This window comes from Dermacentor variabilis, chromosome 6 (assembly GCF_050947875.1).
Source record: "Dermacentor variabilis isolate Ectoservices chromosome 6, ASM5094787v1, whole genome shotgun sequence".
NCBI classification, from domain to species: Eukaryota; Metazoa; Arthropoda; class Arachnida; order Ixodida; family Ixodidae; genus Dermacentor; species Dermacentor variabilis.
In genome coordinates this window covers 44072139-44093461 of record NC_134573.1, presented here as the reverse complement: position 1 = coordinate 44093461, position 21323 = coordinate 44072139, and the positions used below count along the sequence as shown (strand labels likewise).

The 21323-nt window shown below is 47.0% G+C and overlaps 1 protein-coding gene across 7 annotated transcripts in view; it reads right to left on the bottom strand.

Moving 5' to 3' along the window:
- Window positions 1-3944: 3944 nt before the first annotated feature.
- Window positions 3945-21323, bottom strand: part of wts (serine/threonine-protein kinase warts) — a 142437-nt gene continuing 125058 nt past the window's right edge. For all 7 annotated transcript variants that reach the window (XM_075695008.1, XM_075695005.1, XM_075695010.1 and 4 more), the window contains 2 exons: window positions 13428-13534; window positions 3945-6962 (listed from right to left, as the gene is read on the bottom strand). In XM_075695008.1, the coding sequence (XP_075551123.1) occupies window positions 6504-6962; window positions 13428-13534 (566 nt within the window). In that variant the 3' untranslated portion in view covers window positions 3945-6503. The remainder of the gene's footprint in view (window positions 6963-13427; window positions 13535-21323) is intronic.

The following is a 21323-nucleotide window of genomic DNA, read 5'->3' as shown; positions in this document are numbered from 1 at the left end:
ATAGAGGTAATTTTACAGCTACAAAGTTTCCAAGGAAACAAGCAGAGTGATACAGTTTTATCATGGCACAACTTGCACAGCTTCCACACTGTTGCCTACCAGGTATGAGATGGAAAACAGGCAATCTACACAGCATGGCATGGGGACGTGGCAGACAAAGCCTACAGAGATGAATCACCTTGCAATTTCTTGCATGCGACCAGGTCTTCATCATAAGTTACTTGACAAAGAGCAAAGATTGGGCAGCACCAATGCTGTCATCTGCTCGTTTTTCAATTTAGATCATGGTATTATGCCTCAAAGCGACACATGGGCTGAGAGACATTGTAGTCTGGGACTCCAGGTTAATTGTTACCACATGGGGTTGTTTAGCACGTGCCTAGATCTAACTACACAAGCATTCTTGCTGTCTGCCCTTTTTTGAAATGCGTATGCCACAGTTTAGAACCAAACCTGTGACCTCGTGCTCAGCGGCATACCGCCATAGCTGCTGCGGTGACTTGTCTGCTCTCTGTACCTGCACTATGTTCCTTCGTTTAGAAACACGCAAGTCATCTACAGGTACACATTCCTTAACCCATTCTTTCACAAGTCAGTGAGTGCAATGATTGACGACCAGCTACCACTCAATCTGTTTGGCATGTATGCACACTCACAGCAACGCACACAGGCCTGATATGCGGTCGCTTTTATGACAGACATGATCAGCCTCCACTATGCTAACTTTGCCATCTTTGCACACTGATGGAGTTGAAAATGTTGAGCAAGTTCTATCATTAGAAAGATAGCAGCAGTAGGTTGGAAGTCCACAAACGGTTGCCTAACTCTTGCCTAAAAATAAATGCTACATCAGTTGAAGCAATTAATCAAATAAATCAAGCGTTGTTCTATTGCACCACCAATGAAATATGGCTAATGTGACTGAATCGAATGCATGACCCAATGCTGAGCACGGAGGTAGCCATGGCCACTAAGCCATCGCACCACTTAAGTTAAATCTGTCATGTCATGGCTAGTGTTGCAGGAGCTGCAGCAGCACAAACACAAGCAGTGAAATTTGGCAGTCAGCTCTTCTCGTCAAAAAAATTCAAAATAGGGTTTCAAAATACTCTACCCGTTCAAATCTATTTACTGTTTCACTTTTTGACCACTAAGTATAAAGTTATGTTCGCAATCCTAGTCACATAAATCAAGGAAGGTGTGAGGCAAAGATCTCCAAACACTGCGCGAAGTTAGATTCAGCAATGCTCCTAGCAAGGCTTAGGATTTGTGGCAGCTTGCTGTACGACTTTGCATGCTCTATTCAACACATTTGCTTTGCTCGTGGATGTCTTGATGGCATCAGCTAATAATGAAGCACATGTTAATGCAAAGAAAAGACACGTTGCACAGAGTCTCATCCGAGGTGTTCGCAGTTCAGTTGAAAGTGGACGACAAAAATGGAAATTAAAGAGCACCTCACTGTGGTCGCAATAGATCAACTATGAAATTAGAGCACATTCTCCGTCTGCGTTAAATTACAATTACTCTAGTACAGCCTGTATAGATTTCTTGAAATGCCAGAAAACCTGCACCAGACTTTTTCGCCCTTCATTGAAAGCTTCTGCCAAGGCTCAGTCTTTCTTAGCTTCTGTTTTGTACCTCGTCCGATGTCAACTACACTTAGTTTGCCTATTACCCAGTCTGCGACAGCCAAAAATTATAATTTCAGTCAAGTGAACTCATGTACCACATTTCCCGGTGTATAAGATGAGTTTTTTTCATGAATTTTTGTCGGTGTGTCTTATAGAAGGGTGCGAGTTATATATGCTTCTTTTTTTCTGAAAAAAATGCCGTCAAAATCGGATTGGATGCTATGGTCAGGCGAAGCATGCTGGCTTGACCTCCTCTAGCAATTGCTATGGGTTGTGCGCTCACTATGGAGATATCAGGTTCTTGTCACAATCGAGTTGCCGAGCACCGTGCAAGAAGGACGGAGCAGCAAAGCTAGCTGCAGCAGGCCAATCACGAGTCAACCGACTCCAAAGTCGTCACACCTGCAGATCGCTTTCAAGATACGGCACGCACCGCTGCACAAACTAGGCAGTTGCTACTAAAGTACAAGCCAACCCCCTCCCTCTCACGCTGGCTTCCTGCTCTCCTCCCTTGGACGCGATTCGGCCGACTGTTGCATGCTTTCCTTCACACGTACAGCATACGGTGCATGGGGACAACATTATCACCCTTAGACTTTCTACAGAACATCGTAGCAACCATGACAGCAGAAATGCGCCTGGAGTGTCCATATAACTGCTATCCCAATTCTAGAAGAATGGCACCGACACTCTTGCACATGACCTGTGTTTGGCAAGTGAAACGTCACTGTATTTTTTTTAAATCCCTTGCCAAATGAACAGGTGTAACGGTGTGATTTATATTCATTTTTTTTGCTCCAGAAAAATTGCCGTTTTGAGGGAGGTGCAACTGACAGACTGGAAGATACAGCAATTACAGGACCTTATTATAGTGGATCTGCGTGTTGCAAACATACGATTATAGTGAAGAATGGGATATAGCAAAGAAGAGCCTTTTTCTATTATTCTGCAAGCACGTGACTGACTGTACTAACGTAACAATAAAACTGTGAAAGAAGAGGGTAGGGGCCACATTATTCATTTCGGGGGCCGTTATTAACATTTTCCATTCTTTTTGTCCTTCACCATTGGATGGCATGATGGCAGCTCTTTGCTGCCGCTGCAAGTGAGGATTGAAGCCGCAACCCACTGATTTGAGCAAACACGGCACCACAGCCACTAAGCCATTGCACAGGGTAACCTAAATCTGCCACGTAGCAAGTACAGGCCCTTCGCCATGATGGGTGATGGGAAATGAGTAGAATCAAGGGAAAATAATTCTTGCACAATACGGCCCCAGGCAGGGCAAAGGCAAGACTTTTGAAGAACTGGCACAATGAGATAGTGCAAGCTTCATCTGGCATGCTGTCAGATGATGACAGAAGCAGCAAAACTGTTACCGCTGTCACCAAAGGTGTGTTTGGTCAATGACGACAAGCCTGTGGCCACCAATAAAGCCCAGATCAACTGAGCTCACAATGTGATTAGAGACACGCTAAATGCATGGGAAATGGGGACAAATCACCGCATGCTGCCAGCCTGCCTGCCTCAAGGTGGTTCTGGCAAGACTAACAAAACAACGAAGTAACTACAGTGCTCATGATACTAATTTAGAAGTTAGGCAACAACAACTCTACACTTCTTGGAAGAGGAATTCATTGAATGCATTTCGGCAGAGTTATCTGAACCGCAAATCGGCGAAATGTTGAGCCACTCTTAAACTAAAGTGTTGGTTAGTGTTGGTTTCTTTGGGTCACAATGAATTCTGAACAAAGAGGTTGCACTGTAGAAGGCACACTGATTACGGCAGGCCAAACATATCAATTCAAGAAGCTGCCAGTCATTGATTTTTCACACAGGAAAATAAAGCACACCTAGCAATCGTCATACCAGCACCGATGTGTGCACCTGCTAGACTGAACATATCAGCTCAACACATCTTGAAATCACTGCACCAACACACAAGCATAGCTGCCCCACAAAGGTTTATCGTTGCAAGCGAAATAATTTGTTCCGCACTCGGTGTGCATCTGTGACGAGTCCTACAAACTGCCTCTAATGCTGGCCTCATTTCGTCAAATGACAATGGCAAACAAAGACCGATTTCACGACGTTCAGAACGCATATGCAGCGACTTTTTCAGCACCACAACGGTAGCTCTCGCCACTTTCCCACAGTACTTGGGTTTTACGCAATTTGTGGAAACCCGCAAGGTGGAGAGAAGTAAGTAATAAAGGGAAAATTAGACATCCACCCAAACATAGCTAAGTGCTACAAAGGAAACCCATATTGGTTCCTCTTTTTTTTTTTTTTCGAAGAACCTGTATGCATTTCCTTTGTAGCATTTAGCTACATCTGGGTGGATGTCTCATTTTCCCTTTATTAATTACTTCTGTCCACCTTGCGGGTTTCTGCAGAACTATTACGTCAAACTCTAGCCTTTGCTTCGAGTTTTTGATAAATTCGACTTCGCCCTGCCATCTGCTAGCCACCTGGATAGCTCAGATGGTGAGCAGCTGCCCGGGAAAGGCGGTGCTCTCGGGTTAGAGTCCCAGACCAGGACGAATTTTTCTTCAACTGCGAGGGTTTTCTTTCGAGAAACCCATGTGGGCTTCCTTTGTAGCACTTAGCTACATTTGGGTGGATGTCTCATTTTCCCTGTATTAAGTATTCGGTTGAAGGCAACAATGAAGAAAGTGCCGAGGACACTGACATTGCAGATATTTTTCAGGAAATTTTAGGTGAATGTCGGGGCATTCTCCTACCGAATCTTTTTCTTTTCACATCTCCACCTCTTGACCTCATATGACAAGCGGGCTTATCATGGAACCAACACAACATGCTTCGTACCATAGTTGCCCTTCAACCCGCTAAGGACTACTAAAGCAACATTCTTTGCAGCAGCGGTGATGAAGCGAAACCTGTCATGAAATCGATCCATTCAGTCAGCCTGTAAGACTGGGACTCCGACAAATGCTAGAAACGCTGAACTGACCATAGCATTCAAAGGCTTGCTATGGTAACGAGTGAGGAGACAGGCCACGCACTGTAACTACATCTCCCATAAGGCACACGATAAAGCTGGATTTCGAAACGGAGTTTCGTTCAGGCTAGAACGCCATGTAAACAAGGCACAATAGACTACACTGAATGATGTTTTCAGAGAAGGCACTTTGCTCACACAATGTGTTGCCCTAAATGCTGTGTTCATGTTTAACATTGGACACAGATGCACTACGTTGGGTGACAGAAGAAAGTGCAAAAGAAAGTTGGGTCTCCGCCTTGCCATTTTCTGTCCAGGTGGCATCCTCGAGACTGCATTTTACTGCTGCACCGCTTAACTCCCCTTCAAAGAAACAAGGAGCTGTGGGTCGTCACATACCAAGGCCAAACGCACCTCGAAAGATATTTAAAAGAAAAAAAAAGAAGAGAAAGAACGAACAATCACACAGAACACGGGAGAGCAAACTGACAAAGGGAGATATAAAGGACAGACACTCACAGACTTCTCCAAAAATCCTTGCAGATCAAATAAATAACACAGAGGGCTTGGACTCCTCAAGAGGAGAGGTAGCTGGTGGAAGCTATGATACAAGAGGTAATAATTATAATAATTAATAATAATAATAGCGTTATAGAACAACAAGCAACAATCGCGCCTAAGGACGCCAGCTGGCACCCTTCTGTTGTCCCCCCTCTGCTGGGACGTGCACTGGGAAAGAAAAAAACATTGTCCAGCCACGCCACACACGCAGCAGACGACAGTGTCCTTCACGAGCACCGCCTTGGTACGTATCACAGTCCAGCGCGTCTCCACAGCGACAAAAACAAGCCGCCCCCGTTGAAACAGCTCGGACGGGGGACGCGACGGCGAGGAGTGTGTACACCTTTTTTCTTTTTTTTCTCGCGAAATTGAAACAGAGTCTCTTCTTCTCCTAGTAAAGTACCGGGACTTGGCTTTGCTTTGCTCCCAAAGCAAAAAAGGAAAACCTAAAACAAAGAATACAGTAACAGCACAGAAACAGTCGCCACAACTAGAGCTCTTCAAAAATACGGACAGAGGCTTCGACGCAACACAGTGGTGAGACTCTTGTGGCGGCGCTTTGTCAAAAGGCATTAATTTTTCTTTTTGTTCGTTTTTGGTGCAGATGGTCAAGGCACTTGTCGCCAGATCCCTTTACGAGGGCTCATTTGGTCGCAGCCGGTGAAAAAATATCGCCTCATTGCAAGGTTGTCGGTGGCAGGACCCTCGTATCACTTTGGACCCATCACTTGGCTTTGGCAGATTCAAGGAGCATGTCATCTCGACAGCTGGTCTGCTGCGAGGTGATGGAGTAGCCGGAGATCCAAGCAGGTCAGTTGATAAGAATGGTGTCAAGTGCGAGTTTCTTCCGGCTGGACATTCGAAGACATCTGAAGATTTTTTGCCACCTTTCATTAGCGACAAGCGCTACTTCTGTCCTCGGCCATAAGACATCTCTGCGGCATGTTGCGATGACCAGCATCATTCTGACAGGGTTGTTCCCATGCATGGGCCGTTCCTAGAACATCCCTAGAACTTCATCCACTGCACCTTCGCAAAGATTGCTTACCGGCACCCAGCTCTTCTCGGCAGATGGAGCTGCAGACACAGACCAACCAGAGATGGTTGCGAACTGGGATGCCCATAGCAGCCACAGCAATGGCAAAGCAGCTCACCACAAGCACTTGCGCAAACACCAGGCTCTTAGTTGAGTGCTATCTTCAGGCCCGGCCTTGCATACTGCACTGCCTTTCTGACTGCCAACATGAGATGCACAGCCAGACCACTGCTATTCGATGCGCGTCGCAACTTCAAACACTGTCTGCCCCTCAAGTTTATCATCAAGACCACGAAGGGCAGGGCCTTGGTCACACGTAAACTGGAGACCCCTGTCCGTCCAGACCGTCCTCACTGGTTTGTGACCCCGTGACCCCCAGGGCAGCCCCCGTCCCCGCTCGGACAGGGTACGCCTGGCCGCCGTCGTCGAAGAACCGTCGGAAGGTGAACTCGAAGAAGGCATGCTCGGGATGCCGGCCATTGGGCTCGGGCGCCGAGGCCGGGGGCTTGTCGAGAACCATGTCGTCCACAGCGTCGAAGTTGGACGTGTCGGCCGGGTAGCGGATGTTGGGAATGTAGGGGGCCGGCTTGTTGCGCAGGCCTCCCTCGAAGTCTATGGAGGCAAAGAACGGGTGCGCCTTGATCTCGTCGGCCCCGTTCCGGCCGAGCCGCTGCTCTGCACCACAGCAGAGCCGCAGGATTAGGTCAGTGCTTTCAGTGGACAGCAGGGCAACCTTGGGGATCTGCAGCGTCGTCTCCCAGTTGAGCACCTGCATGACAGCACACCATTACAGACATTACAGAATGTCATAAAAGTTATTTCTCACCGCATCACTACATCTTTGTCATTTTTCCTTTTTATTTTGCATTTTCAATACAGTAGCCAACCAATTTTCCGGACTCCAAAAAATTCGGATTTGATGGATATTCCGGACTTCATAAATGCACCATCAGGGTTCCCGTAGAGCTAATGCATTTTCGCGACTGATTTTTCGGACAACATAAAGCCAGAAGTTCAACTTTCCGGACAAAATTTGCCATGACAGACCAGCGCTGAGTCAGGGAGAAAGCAATCTTGAATCTTGAGCCGCCTGACTAGCTTCGGATCGGACGTAAAGTAGCTTGGATCGGTATAGTAATTTGATTAGCAAGTATAGGAGGCGTCCAAATCCGTACGGCAACGGTGGCACCTGTTGTAAGAAACGCCTATCATAAAGGCCATGCTTTTGCCTGTAGCCTGCAGCAGATGCGATTTTGAGAGCCAGAATCCAGTCACGCACGGCCAGTTTTGGACACCGCCTATGAATGCCAGGTGATGCTTCTGACAACCACCATCATCATGAGTTTTGCTTCGGTGTCGTAGGTGGTATCGCGCACGTTTTTGTCCAGCAGTGATCTGCCGGCTTTTATTCAGTACAGTGCAACTGAAATCATTGCCTGCCATTACTAGCCAGCATACAACATATCATCGCTATTTCAGTGTGCTGCGGCCATTCATTCAGCGCAACGCCAACGTGTTTTCGATGCCATGGCCTCTGCTCTTCACCTGCCTCCACCGAATGTGTCGAAGAACCGTGGAAAATATTCAACCATGACGCTGCACAAGAAGGCCACCATCAAAGGCTTATCGAGAAAAGACGGACCCATGTCGCCATCGCGAAGGAGTTTAATGCAGTTGAACCCACTTATAACAATATCCACGAAAATTCCATTGTTATAACCAACAATTGCTATAATCAGGTTGGATCAAAAAACCAAAATAGGGCGATGGCAGGGCTGATGTGAGAAAACCGTAATGGTGGGGAAGTTGGTGCCCCTCCCCACCACTTTTTTCCATCGAGCTGCTGATTGTGTTCACTCGTTTAACTGCTCCCTGGGCACTCCGATCGCGTCTAGCAAGTCGCGGCTGTTGGCATTAAAGAAATGGCACTGCTATAACTGAAAAGAAGGGTCACAGGTGGCAAGCGATATGCGAGCACCGCCAAGGCATCGCTTCGGTGGCCCCAAAAGAGGCTTTTTGAATATTGCGAGAAAGCTGCCACGGCAGCCCATCAGCTTGAGAAATCCAGAAGAAACACTGAGGAGAGATCGCCACAAGCATCTCACCACGTACTTCTCACTGGCTTGGAACGAGAAAACCATATATCCGTCAGCCTTGCATGTCTTACGCAAAGCTTGCCGACATCCTTCTCCAAGGCATCCAGGTGCTCCACGTAGTGCAGCGGAAGGTTCCTCGCGAGAATGAAGCCCTGGAGGGACTGAATCATCTGCCAGATCTCCTGTAAGAACAACGTTGAGGCAGCCTGCCCTACTGCGTCATCGCCGCCGTCGCCGCCGTCGCTATCAGATGAAAGCACATTCACAACGATCGCCTCATCGGTTAGAATCATTTAGGCTTTCTTTTCACCGGCAACATCGTGCATTGTCGATGATCAGTGGGCACACCAGCCATCTTTCGTTTTGGCGGCGAGTCAAACCAACTGTTGGTCAAACAAGGCTGAGAAACCGTCGCCAGGTATGACTTCGACACAACCAACAAAGACGAACACGAGAGATTAAGCTGTTTGCAGAACTGCGCTGAATGAGGAGCCAGCGAGCAACATGCGAGCAATCTGTGAGCAGCGCGGTTGGCACGGTCCATTCGTGTTTCGGAGGGTGAGGCAGCTTAGAACTATGGGTGCAGCCCATTAGTGTTCGGAGGGGTGAAAGGGCGATAGGAGAGAGGCGCGCGGAGATGGCTGGAAAATGAGCACGTGGCGGCTGTTGATGCAGCGGCCCATCGCGTAACGGCTCGAATTTCTCGTTTTATTATTTTCTTTTCAAAGATTTCGCATTTCACTACCTTTTAGGTTGGGCACCCTGCAGCCAGACTTTATCGTTATAACCGATAAAGCGACATCGGGGCATTGTAGTAAGCGGGTTATTTCACCATGGAAAGCATACAAAAGTCGACGGTGCAGCAGCTTCTCACTGTTATAATCAACATATTGTTAAAGCCGGTATCGTTATAAGTGGGTTTGACTGTATCTCTAAACAGACCTTGTCTGATTATGTGAAAAAAAAAAAGAAAAGATCTTGTCTGCAGTCGACCAGTCGCACTGTAAAACTACAAAATATGACCGTAAAGGACAACACCCGAAGCTTGAAGAGGCCTTGCAGCTATGGTTGAAAGGAGTCCTAGCAAAGAACCTCCCTGTTTCGTGCAACAGGCTCAAGCAGAAGGCAGAGATGCTCGCTTTAAAAATGGGCATGCAGGACTTCAACCAATCTGCGTAACACCGCTTGACCGCGTCCTTGAACGGCTTGTTCGCACAAACATCTAAAGGCTGCAGCTGAGACGTCATCCCACACGGGATAACGACGAGTTCAGTGCTGGATTCGCGCAACAGCCTCTTCACTGAGTCAGCCAAATGGCAGCATAATGCATCCAGCACGAGGATGGACGGGAACGACAACATTGCGCTGGGCGGCCTACACCATACGGACTTTATCCAGTCAAGCACAAGATTCTCGTTCATCCAGCCTTTCTCATGGCATCTCACGACCACATTTTTTGGCGAAATTTTTGGCAGCTCCTCACCTTTAGGCACTGTCTTGCGCTTGAAGACGACATAGGGTGGGAGCTTGCGCCCGTCTGCCGTGCATGACAACATGACGGTAACTCGCATTTTCTCGTTGCCAGTGGAGCGGACATAAACTTGTTTAGAGCCCTTTTTGTGCATTGTGAGGGGCGATGGCATGACCAGATAAACCAGCGTTTGGTCAGCACTGCCGATTTGCCCTAGCTGGAAGTTCTTGGACTTGCGCAGCAAGATAATGTGGCACTGGAAAGCCACAAGCAGCTCTTCGAATGATTCGGGCAGCTTTTGCGAAATTGAAGTTCCGCGGCTTAAGGAAAATCCAGCACGGCACATGCAGCAATAAATCCAGTGCTTGCTTGCTTTGAAGGCGGAGCTCGATAGCCCTTTTTCTCTTGCAAGCTCCTTAGCTTTTGCCTGCATAAGCTCCGCACTCACAGCTAGGTGTGCGGCTCGCTGTTGGCGTACGAATTCCATCAGAGCAAATTCAATTTACGGGAATCTCCCGCCCTTCCAGACATGAAAGCTTCTTCGCGTTATGCTGCACGCGAAGAGCGCTTCCTTCTGTCGACCTTCCTACTCTCTCTTGAAAGCAGCCGAGTACTGTTTTCGTGGTCCGGACATCTTGGTCCTCCAATGCGGAATAGAAAAGATGCACTTCGTGAAGCGTGGTTTGCATGTGTGCTGCCAAGGTGCACACTCAACAATAAAGAAAACAAGCTGTAGCTATGCAGCAATACGAAGCCAAGCCGTAGCCACACAGCAATAACGAAGTCAAGCCACAGCCACGCAGCAATAACGAAACCAAAACTTGTAGCCCAAATTTCTTACTGAAATTTTTGTTCCAATCCACATATAGTACGAGGCGAAAATTTGGAATGCTAATGCAGTCGAACCTCGATATAATGAAGTCCAATTTGCAGTCGAAAATTTCGTTAAATCGCGAGTTTCGTTAAGTCGAGGTTCGCATGTTTGATCAGTCCAAATAAAGATGCAGGTTCTTGGAACACTCCTGGCGTATGGCACCTTGTAGATAGTAAAATTACAAAGATAACCAATAAACCCCGGAACTAATAACACAACCAAGAGCATGATGCCTGATAGCCAGTGGGTACGAACGCATTTTTCTCTATTACGCGTACGGTGAAGAGCAGGTCTGCAGCAAGCGCCATGCCTGGTGCTCATAGCTGCCACTAGATATGGCCATCAGTGCCATCATCATCATGATTTGTCATCACTAAAAAAAAAAGAAAATTTCCTTTCACGAAGACATGGCAACCCGTAGCGCAAAGAAAGAAAAATTATGCACATACCAGAGCTATCAACTTGACTATTCTTTCAAAGAAAATTGGAAGTATTATTAACTTGGTGGATCCATGAGGCCACCACTTACCATTAGAGCACTTAACGCTTGCAGCCAGCGGATGATACCGCGCTCAGTAAAGCAATGACGACGTTGATTCATGAACGCTGGAATATTTTATTTAACTTCCCGCAGAGCAATTCTACGCAACTCAGGTGGAAGCGAAGAACTCCGTCAGCTTCATCTGCCGCTTTTTAATAAGCGTCGGGGTTATAAGGCGCTCGTACGTTGACAGGGTTGCTAAGGCTTGGTCTTGCGAGTGCGCGCCCGCATACGTGCGCAAGATATCCAGCGCATCCATGACTTGCTTCGGTGTAGCTATGCTGCTTGCCGCCTGGAGTTCTTCGTCCGAGTCGTCGTCCTGCATTTCTGTATCTGTGATGCTCTGGATTATTGCGTCATCGTCCAGCTCTTCAGTTGTCACAGCGCAAGCATCGCTGAAGACAAAGTCCTCAAGTGTCACGTCGCTTGGAGCACCTCCCTGATCACAGAGCAGCTGCCACGAGTCAACGACATCTGTTGTGTACACCATACTTTCGTCACCGTCATTGTACTCACGGCGGAGCAGGGCCTCAAAATTAAGGCGAAGGTCCGGGCTTGTTTCATGACCATGTCGCACTTCACTGGCAGGGACCGATCACGCATTTCAGCGACGTACGCCGCAAGCTTAGCCTACAGCTCCGGAAAGCGTCCAGACTTCAGCACGTGGGAAATTTCTCACTTGCCGTCACAGGTGAAAATTTCGCTTCACTGCAGTCACCACTCTCACACCACCTGTTTGTGATTTGTTTCTTCGGCGTAAAGGATGGCAGCCCTCTTGAACGCTGCTGTGAACGAGTGCCGAACAATTAGTGGGCCTGGAGCACTTATGAAGACTGGGGAAGCATAGAAGTAGCACGTAGCCGGCAGTCAAGTGGAACGCGTCCAACCAATGCCAATGCCTTTCAACAGAGAAAGAATCCCGCGAGCGGTGCCTGCTCTTCCATGAACTACCGATACTCCCCGCAAGCGCCGCCGTTCTGAGGGTGCCGCCGCAAATGGGAACAGCGGCGCTTCCATCAACTATCGACACCCCCCCCCCCCCGCCCCCATGAGTGTTGCATGCACTGTAAAACTCTCAAAAATGTTGAAGAACCCTTCCGAAAAGCGAACAAACACGCGGGATAGCGAAAAGATACGGGTGGGGCCATAGAGCAAACATAAAATCGCTTTTTGGCGGGGCATATGTTTTGGTTTCGACTGTAAGTCGACCCCCCAACTTCAGACTTTCAAATTTTAAAAAAGTGGTCGACTTACAATCGTGTAAATACAGTAACCAATTGAGAAAACATGCCCAACGACCGCTGTTCGTAAACTTACTTCCGGTTGGCGCTTTCCCATTCCAACAGGCCGGTGACGTCATAGCGTAACGCATTCCGGAACTTCTGAAGCACTCCAGCTAGCACTACAGGAGCGCGTCCGCTGCGGGTTTCATACGTACACAATAGATGGCGCAGCAGCACGTTCTGCTCCACGCATTGAAGCGCGCCGGGAAAATTTGAGCATTAAAGGGCGCATGCAAATAGCTGTATGCCCGGCTAAAGTTTTCGTCTGCCTGTCAAGGAGGCTCCTGGTACATGCATGCGATGGGCGAGGACTTCGTTAAATCGGAAGTACAGTATAAAGCGACCTCGTTAAATCGCGAAAAAAATACATAGTTTTCAATAGGGCAGAGATAGGGAAAAATAAAAAGTGCGTTATTTCGAGAATTTCATTAAATTGAGGTTCGTTATATCGAGGTTCGACTGTAATAGGATGAGCGTGCGAGGGCGCCTGTTCCTGGCGGCAAGATAATCAAAATGGTGGCGGTGGTGGCTTCGATAGCGGTCATCGCAACAAGTCCGTAAAATCGGACTGCGAAGGGTTTTCGTGTCCAAAATCATTGAATCCAAGGGGCATGTGGCAGTGCCCTGAAGGCATCTGAATTATTAAGCATGTCCGAAAAATCAGGCATTCTGAAAATTGGTCGTTGACTATTTCCAAAGAACTACATTCCTGTCTACAGCTCTCAAGCTGCTGTACGAACAGGCCACACACTATGTGGATTCTACGTCAATGTAGCCACTGAGGTTCTCAAGCATTAGCACTAAGCACAGCCATTAAAATATACCCTCTCTCCATTTTGCTAAACACCTCTCAAGCACTCTGGACAAAAATGTGCAACTCCATCGTCATCCCCATCATGCTATTCTTTAAAGCAGCATTGAGGTATCAAAAACAGTAAGAGCCCTAAGCAGTGAAAGATTGCCACATACCTTATACTGCGTCTCACCAGGTGTGTTCGCTAAGAAAGGTGGCTGGCCAACCAGCATTTCATACAGGATGACCCCAACGCTCCACCAGTCACACGACTGTCCGTAACCTGCAAGCAAAGGGGCACACCATGTTGGGAACATGCAGTGGTCATGCTTCACAGAAATTAAGTGATACATGTGAAGTTTACACAAAGAAACAGGCAGACACAGAGTAGGACAGGCAAGGCATACTGGTGTGCTCATCCTCTTCTGCAGCTTTCCTTGCTTGCGTTTCACAAGCATTGAACATGCCATTTAGAAAGGCCCCCTTAACAGCATCCCTAAACCTTACAAAATTTTAGTGACACACCTGCATAAACACAGGTCAGTTGTGGAGCATGACGTGAGGTTTCACTGCTGACAGACTAGTGAAAGCATTTACCAAGGCGAATGTTTCTCAAACTATAGTTCACAGGCACAGATGGGTCCTTGGGAGAAAGATACAAGGGGACCTGTGGAGACAAGGGGACCATTCTAGGGATGAGTGAGTGAGGAGCACATTCACATACCATATTTCAGGTTATTGCCATCCTTACCTCTGCACCAAATAAAAATTGATAAGCTACAGGGGGACAAGCCCAATTTCATGTGTAAAAACAGAAAAGACTTATAAGGAAATGCTCAGAAGTCAAGCACGAAGAAATAGCAAGAATCCCCAATACAGTTGAACCCACTCATAACAATACAGTCGAACCTGACTATATTGAACCCGTTTACATCAAATTATTCCGTATATCGAACAATTTCTGGACACGGTATAGTTACAATGAGCATATATAGCAAAAATGACGCTTACATCGAACAAAACTAGTAGCGACTCCCAATATATCGAACGTCAAGCAGCGGAAAGTCCCCCGGAAGTTGGCTTTCCCTCGCGGTGACGGGAAAACCGGCAGCACGGCTCCATCCAACCTCTCTCCCTACGTGACCGCGCTACCACGGAGCCGTCGACGCCCCTTGCAAAAAATGATCCTGGCCCGCCCATAGCGCTTGCTCAGACAGCCAATCAGAGGCTCTTGTGCCCTCGTCGTGCAAGATGGCGAAAGTGCGAGTTGTCTCGCTGCTTTTCTGGTTCATTGTGTGCGCCTTGTAGGTCTTCTCCTGCAGTGTTGCAGTGATGAAGCGGCAGAATTCGCCTTTCGTTGTGAAGCTCGAAATCATAAAATGGGTCGAACGCGGTGACAAGTCGGATGTCCCCGCAACGTACAAGATTCCGAAGTGCACTCTCAGCATGATCTTGAAGGGGGAATTAGGGCTAAAGCGGCCTAACTCACGACCCGGTGCCTGTGGCTTCCGACGCGTACGCACGGCCGTGTACAAGTGGTTCATCCGAAGTAGCTTCGGCCGTACCGACTTCCGCGTGCTCGGTGATGACTGTAAATTCTGAATAATGCGACAAAGCCGTTGCCGATGTTGCTGAAGTTTGGAGCGAGCTGTCAGAATTTCCGGAAGCTGTTGACGAATCAACGGTGGACGAGTTTTTGAGCGCAAATGATGGTGTCGCGACCACGGGAGAGCCCGGAAACGAAGACTACATTGCCGACATCGTGCCGAGCACAAGGGAAAGTGGGCACAATGAGGAAAGCAACAACCGTCCTTTGCCCACATCCTCCGAAGTGATTGCTGCGCTCACACTAGTCCGGTGCGGTGCTTCTGCGCGAATGCGAAAGGTTGTGGCCTCAGCTGCTCCGACTCCTTAACCAAAGTGGAAAAGTGCGTGCGTCGCACGCAGCAAAATTGCCCAAGCAGAAGAAAATGCAGGACTATTTCGTGCGAAACTAAGCTAGCTTCATCAATAAAGTGATTTTATAAATGGTATGTGCTTTTATGGCACCCAATTATTTAGCAGGCTTATATCGAATTATGCTCTATATCGAACTCATAGGTGTTTTTTTGCGAGTTCGATATAGCTGGGTTCCACTGCATTCAAGTGCCATAAAAATTCCATCGTTATAACCGCTAATTGTCATAACTGGATTGCATGAAAAAATCAGAATAGAGGTATGGCAGAGCTGATGTGAGAAAACTATAATGGTGGGAGGCCAGTACCTCTCCCCAGCACCTTCCTCTATCCAGCTGCTGATTGTGTTCACTCGTTTAACTGCTTCCAGAGCGCTCCAATCGCGTGTAACAAGCAGCGGCTGTCAGCGTTGAAGAATGGCACTGCTATAACTGCAAAGAAGGCTCCCGGGTGGCAAGCGATATGTGAGCACTGCCAAGGCATTGGTGGCCCCAAAAGGGGCCTTTTAGAATATGCGAGAAGGTTGCCACTGCAGCCTGTGAGCTTGAGAAATCCAGAAGAAACACTGACGAGAGATCGCCACAAGCATCTCGCCCCGTACTTGTCACTGGCTTGCACAAGAAAAGCCTATGTCCGACAGCCTTGCATGCTTTACGCGAAGCTTGCCGACATCCTTCTCCAAGGCATCCAGGTGCTCCACGTAGTGCAGCGAAAGGTTCCTCGCGAAAACGAAGCACCGGAAGGACTCAATCATCTCCTGGGCCTCCTGTGAGGACAACGTTGAGGCAGCCTGCCCTACCGCATCATCGCTGCCATCGTCGCGGTCGCTATCTGATGCAAGCACATTCGCGACGATTATCTTGTCAGTTAGAAGCACTTAGTTTCCAAATCTATAGCAATGCGCTTTCTTTTCACCGGCAACGACGTGCATTGCCGATTATCAGCGGGTGGATCAGCCATCTTCCTTTTTGGCGGCAAGTCAAGCGAGGCTCAGAAACCGCGTGGCCAAGAACGACTTCAACACAACCAACAAAGACGAACATGAGTGATTAAGCTGCTTGCAGAACTGCACTGAGCAACATGCAAGCATTCTGCTTGTGGTGCGGTTGACGCAGTCGATTCGTGTTTTGGAGGGTGGCGAGGCGAGAGCTATGGGCGCAGCCAATTTGTGTTCGAGGCGGCCATGTACAAGTCGTTCATCCGAAAATGCTTTCGACGTGCCAGCTTCAGCATGGCCGGTGATGACTCTGAATATGCATATGAGTGCGACAAACCCATTGCCGGTGTCACCGAAGTTTGAAGCAAACTGTCACAATTTCTGGAAGCCGCTGGCAGATCATCCAATGGTCGACGAATTTGTGAGTACAGATGGTGGTGTCGTGACCATGGGAAAGCCCGAAAACGAGGACTACGTTGTCGACATCATATCGAACACAAGTGAAAGCTGGCAAAACGAGGAAAGTAAAAACGATCCTCTGCCCACATCTTCCGAGGTGACCTGTGCACTCACACTACTCCAGTGCTTCTGCGCAAATGTTGAAGGTTGCAGCTTCAGCTGCTCTAACTCTTTAGACAATGTGGAGAAGTGCATGCTGTCGCAGGTAGTGAAGCTGCCCAAGCGAAAGATACAAGACAGGATACAAACTAAGCCAGTTTCATCAATAAAGTGCGTTTATAAATGGTATGTGCTTTTATGACGTCCAATTCTTTAGCAGGCTCATACCAAATTATACCCTTTATCGAAATGATAGGCATTCTTTTGGTGCGTTCGATATAACCAGGTTTGACTGTAGATGTTAGTGTATCAAGGGTCTTGGAATGCTTGTTAAGATAGCCACACGTGACACACATCACTGTGTGTTCTGCATTCTGCCTGCCACAGATAGTCAGCGCAGGCTGGGGAGCCCCTCAGGCTGCCCTGGGCTGAGTGTCAGTGCAAAAGAAATAAACTGCTCTCAAACCCATTGAAACCGTTGCCTGAGCAAATCAAATGCAGATCATCTAGGACAGCCTAGACTAACACGTTGAGGAGGCCTGATGACATAATTACAGCATTGCGATCCAATGTTCCTTTCATCCCACGCACACGACTGGGTGCACTCATTCATCTCACAGGGCCAGCTGGTGAGAAAGTCTGATGTCATCTTCACGGATGGCAACTACAGCGCGCTCCTTCACCTTTATAAGCATTCCTTGTGGTTATCACCAAGTTATGCTCAGGAGGCTGTGGGCCAGGGTAAACCTTACACCAGCTTCCTCCTGTACTTTGAACTGGGCTCACTTTCTGCTGAATGCAACATCTCCAAACTGTCCCCTTCCAATGAGAGAAGCAAACACTTGCCACTCTATGTGGGCATGGGATAGCAGCAATGGCGCAGTCTTTGCTGAGACCGTTCTTTTTTTTACATCCAGATTCTTCCACTAATCGGGCTGTTTCCTGTCCGTGCCTAGAACCCCTTCGATGGAGCCTGTACTACGCCCTTCCTTGCTGAAAACTCGGCCTTTGCATCATGCGGCGATTTGCTGTTACCTTCGTCTGCGCATGCCGGAAACGTCAGCGGAATCATCGCACCGGATCTTTTCAGCAAACCAACGGCATCAACGCATGCATCGCCCTGTGGTGCGCATATAAATAGGCCAACGATGATGACCCCGTCAGTGGGCATGGGATAGCAGCAATGGCGCAGTCTTTGCTGAGACCGTTCTTCTTTTACATCCAGGTTGGTAACTCGACTTCCCTTTACTGTAAGCGCTCTAGCAATCACGCTTTGCTGCTCGTCCCATGCCCGGACATTTTGTGGTGTTTATTTGCTGACTGTGTACATGTTACGAAGTTGCTTGTGATGTCCGGAGACATTGAGCTTAACCCTGGGCCTGATCCCAGTTGTAGCACTAACCTGGTTCTCCAGGCCATCAACTCTCTAGCTACTAAAATGGATGCGCGTCACGCTGAGCTAATCTAAACTCTTAACGAAGTGAGAGCCAACCAAGAATTACTTGAGGAGCGTATTACAAGCATGAATGCCAGATTAGCGTACATAGCGCAGAAAGTCGCTGCACTTGAAACTCAGCAAGAACCTGCTCATATCCGAGGCATTATTACCGAAGCTATGAAAAATGAGAATGCATCGGTGCAATCTCGTCTGGACGATTTCGAGGACAGGTCAGGCAGAGATAACTCAATTTTCTATGGTATCGCCAATGGTGCCTCTGAAACTTGGGCGGAAACAGAAAAAAAAGTTTGTGCAGTCCTTGTGCAGTTTTTCGCGTTGCAATTACCCGAAAAAGGAATTGAGCGTGTGCATCGCTTAGGTTCCTTTATAAATAACAAATGTCGACCAGTGGTAGTGCAATTGGCATCATTTAAAGCAAAGGAAAACATATTAACACAAAAGAAGAAACTGAAAGGATCCGGGGTATCTATTCAAGAAGACTTCTGTCGGGCAACTAGAATGACCAAGAATAAGTTAATTGCATTTGGGAAGTCTTCCGGTCAATTGTATCATCTCAGGTACAACAAATTGTTCATCAACAAAACATGCTACGTGTATTGCTCTCAAACCGATACCGTTTATTAACTCCAGCAGAACAGTATTGCTACTAACAGCGGAAATGTAGGCAGCAGCGCAATAAATTTCCCTGCGAATCCCCCGTACCCCGCTTTGAGTTAGCATCGCGCGGCCGTAAGAATAAGCATGACAACGATTACTCTGTGCTGTTCACTAACATCCGCTCCATTATGAATAAGCGCGATGCTCTGTCTGCGCTGATCGACATGTGCAATGCAGATATTGTTGTTTTAGTCGAGATCTGGCTTTCAGATAAAATTGAAAATTCGGAGCTTTTCGCGTGCAGTAAGGCTTACAATATTTATATAAATGACAGAATAGGATGATGTGGCGGTGGGACCTTGATCGCTGTTTCCTCTGATATCACCTCTTTTGATATACACGTGCCTTCGCAAATTGAGTTCTTGTGCTGTTGTATTCACATAAATAACAAAGACCGGATATTTGCAGCTTGCTATCGACCACCCGATAGTACATCCACATTTTGCAATGAGCTATTTGACTGTCTTAACCAAATCGTTCTTAAATATCCAGCAGCACCAATATTCTTGCTCGGTGATTTCAATTTCCCTGGCATTGACTGGGCTGTTGACTTCCCATCAATGACTTTATCCTCATCCCAATGTTCAACCTTTCTTGATATATGTTCGACATTTGGCCTCACCCAGTTTGTTAAAGAGCCTACCCGTGTCACTGCAATTTCTGCCAACATCATTGACCTCGTCTTCACCACATCCCCTGATTCAATTTCATCATTATCAATTATACCTGGTTTAAGCGATCATAGCGTGATTCATTTTGCAATCCCCTTACGCTCGCCACAGCGTCTAAAACACCGTAAGAAAATTTGTGACTACAGTCGAGCAGATTTTTCCTCGATCAATAACGAATTACAAATTTTTGCCGATTTCTTTTGTACTAAGTTCTGGGAAAGAACTATTGCAGAAAACTGGCTCCTTTTCAAGAACAAGGTTCAAAGGCTAACTGAAAATATGTTCCGACTCGCCTATTATCTCCATGCAATCGGGCTCCTTGGTTTAACTTGAGTTTAAAACAGCTTCTTAACAAGAAAAAACGCATTTTGCGACACTTCAAGCTATCTGGGGAAACCAAAGCAAAAGCTGCCTACGTAGCTATGGCATCTGAATATAAAATGGCCATCTGCTCAGCCAAGAATTACTTTTTTTCTGAAACGCTACCTCATCTGCTCACAACTAATCCTAAGTTTTGGAACATTATTAACGTACGCAAACCCACAGAAATCGTTCTGAAAATTGACGATGAATTTCCTGTCCCCCGTGAGCTTTGCTCAACAGTTTTTAACAACACATTCTCGTTATCTTTTTCTAACGCTCTAATAGATACTTCACTGTCCGCACATGCCTTTAAGTACCCTGAGATGGAGCCGATTTCGATCGATTTAGATGGCATATACAATTTGATTAAGAAAGCTAAACTTTCTTCATCGGCAGGTGTTGATACCATAAATTACAAATTCCTTAAGAGTACTGTAGCGTATACATCTGCTTTCTTGTCATATATTTTTACGCAGTCTTTGCAGAGTTCAACACTTCCGGACGACTGGAGGACGGTGAAGGTGATTCCAGTCCACAAATCCAGTGATACACATAACCCCTTAAACTACCGGCCCATCTCCTTAACTTCCATTCCATGCAAATTATTAGAGCACATAATCTACTGCAACCTGATTAGCTTTCTCGAGTCTAATATTAAATTTTTTTGCGTCACAGCAGCATGGTTTTCGCAAAAATTATTCTTGTGAGACTCAATTATTAACCTTTACTAACGATTTGTCTTCCGCATTAGATCGAGCTTCAGTTATTGCCTGCACCTTTTTCACTTCGCAAAAGCTTTCGATACCGTCTCACATCGACTACTATTACTGAAACTTAGCACACTCCATCTTGATTACAACTTGCTTAAGTGGATTGAATGTTTCTTGCAGAATAGAACACAGTTTGTGTCTGTTAATGATCATGACTCTAAATCATGCAACGTAACATCCGGTGTTCCTCAGGGGTCAGTCCTAGGGCCTCTTGTTTTTCTAATTTATATTAATGACCTGCCTGATTCTGTTACTTCTAACATAAGGCTCTTTACAGACAACTGTGTTCTGTACTGCGTAATTACTAATGAGTCTGACTTCTCCGTTCTTCAATCTGACTTAAATAAAATTTCTTCTTGGTGTGATGCATGGCTTATGAAACTAAATATTAACAAATGTAAAGCAATGAGGGTGTCTCGAAAGATTAACCAGTCCATTTCTCAGGGCTATGATCTTAACGGTTGCCCTCTTCAGTTCGTCGACAGCTACAAGTATCTAGGCGTCCATATCACTAATAATCTGTCATGGCAGAAGCACATCAAACATGTTATTAACAAAGCTTACAGTTCCCTTGGTTTTTGTAGGCGGAATTTCTGCCTCGCTCCTGTTCCGCTGAAACTACTACTATATAAAACACTCGTGCATTCTAAACTCGAGTACTCTTCATCGATATGGGACCCGTACACTAGCTCGTTACCACA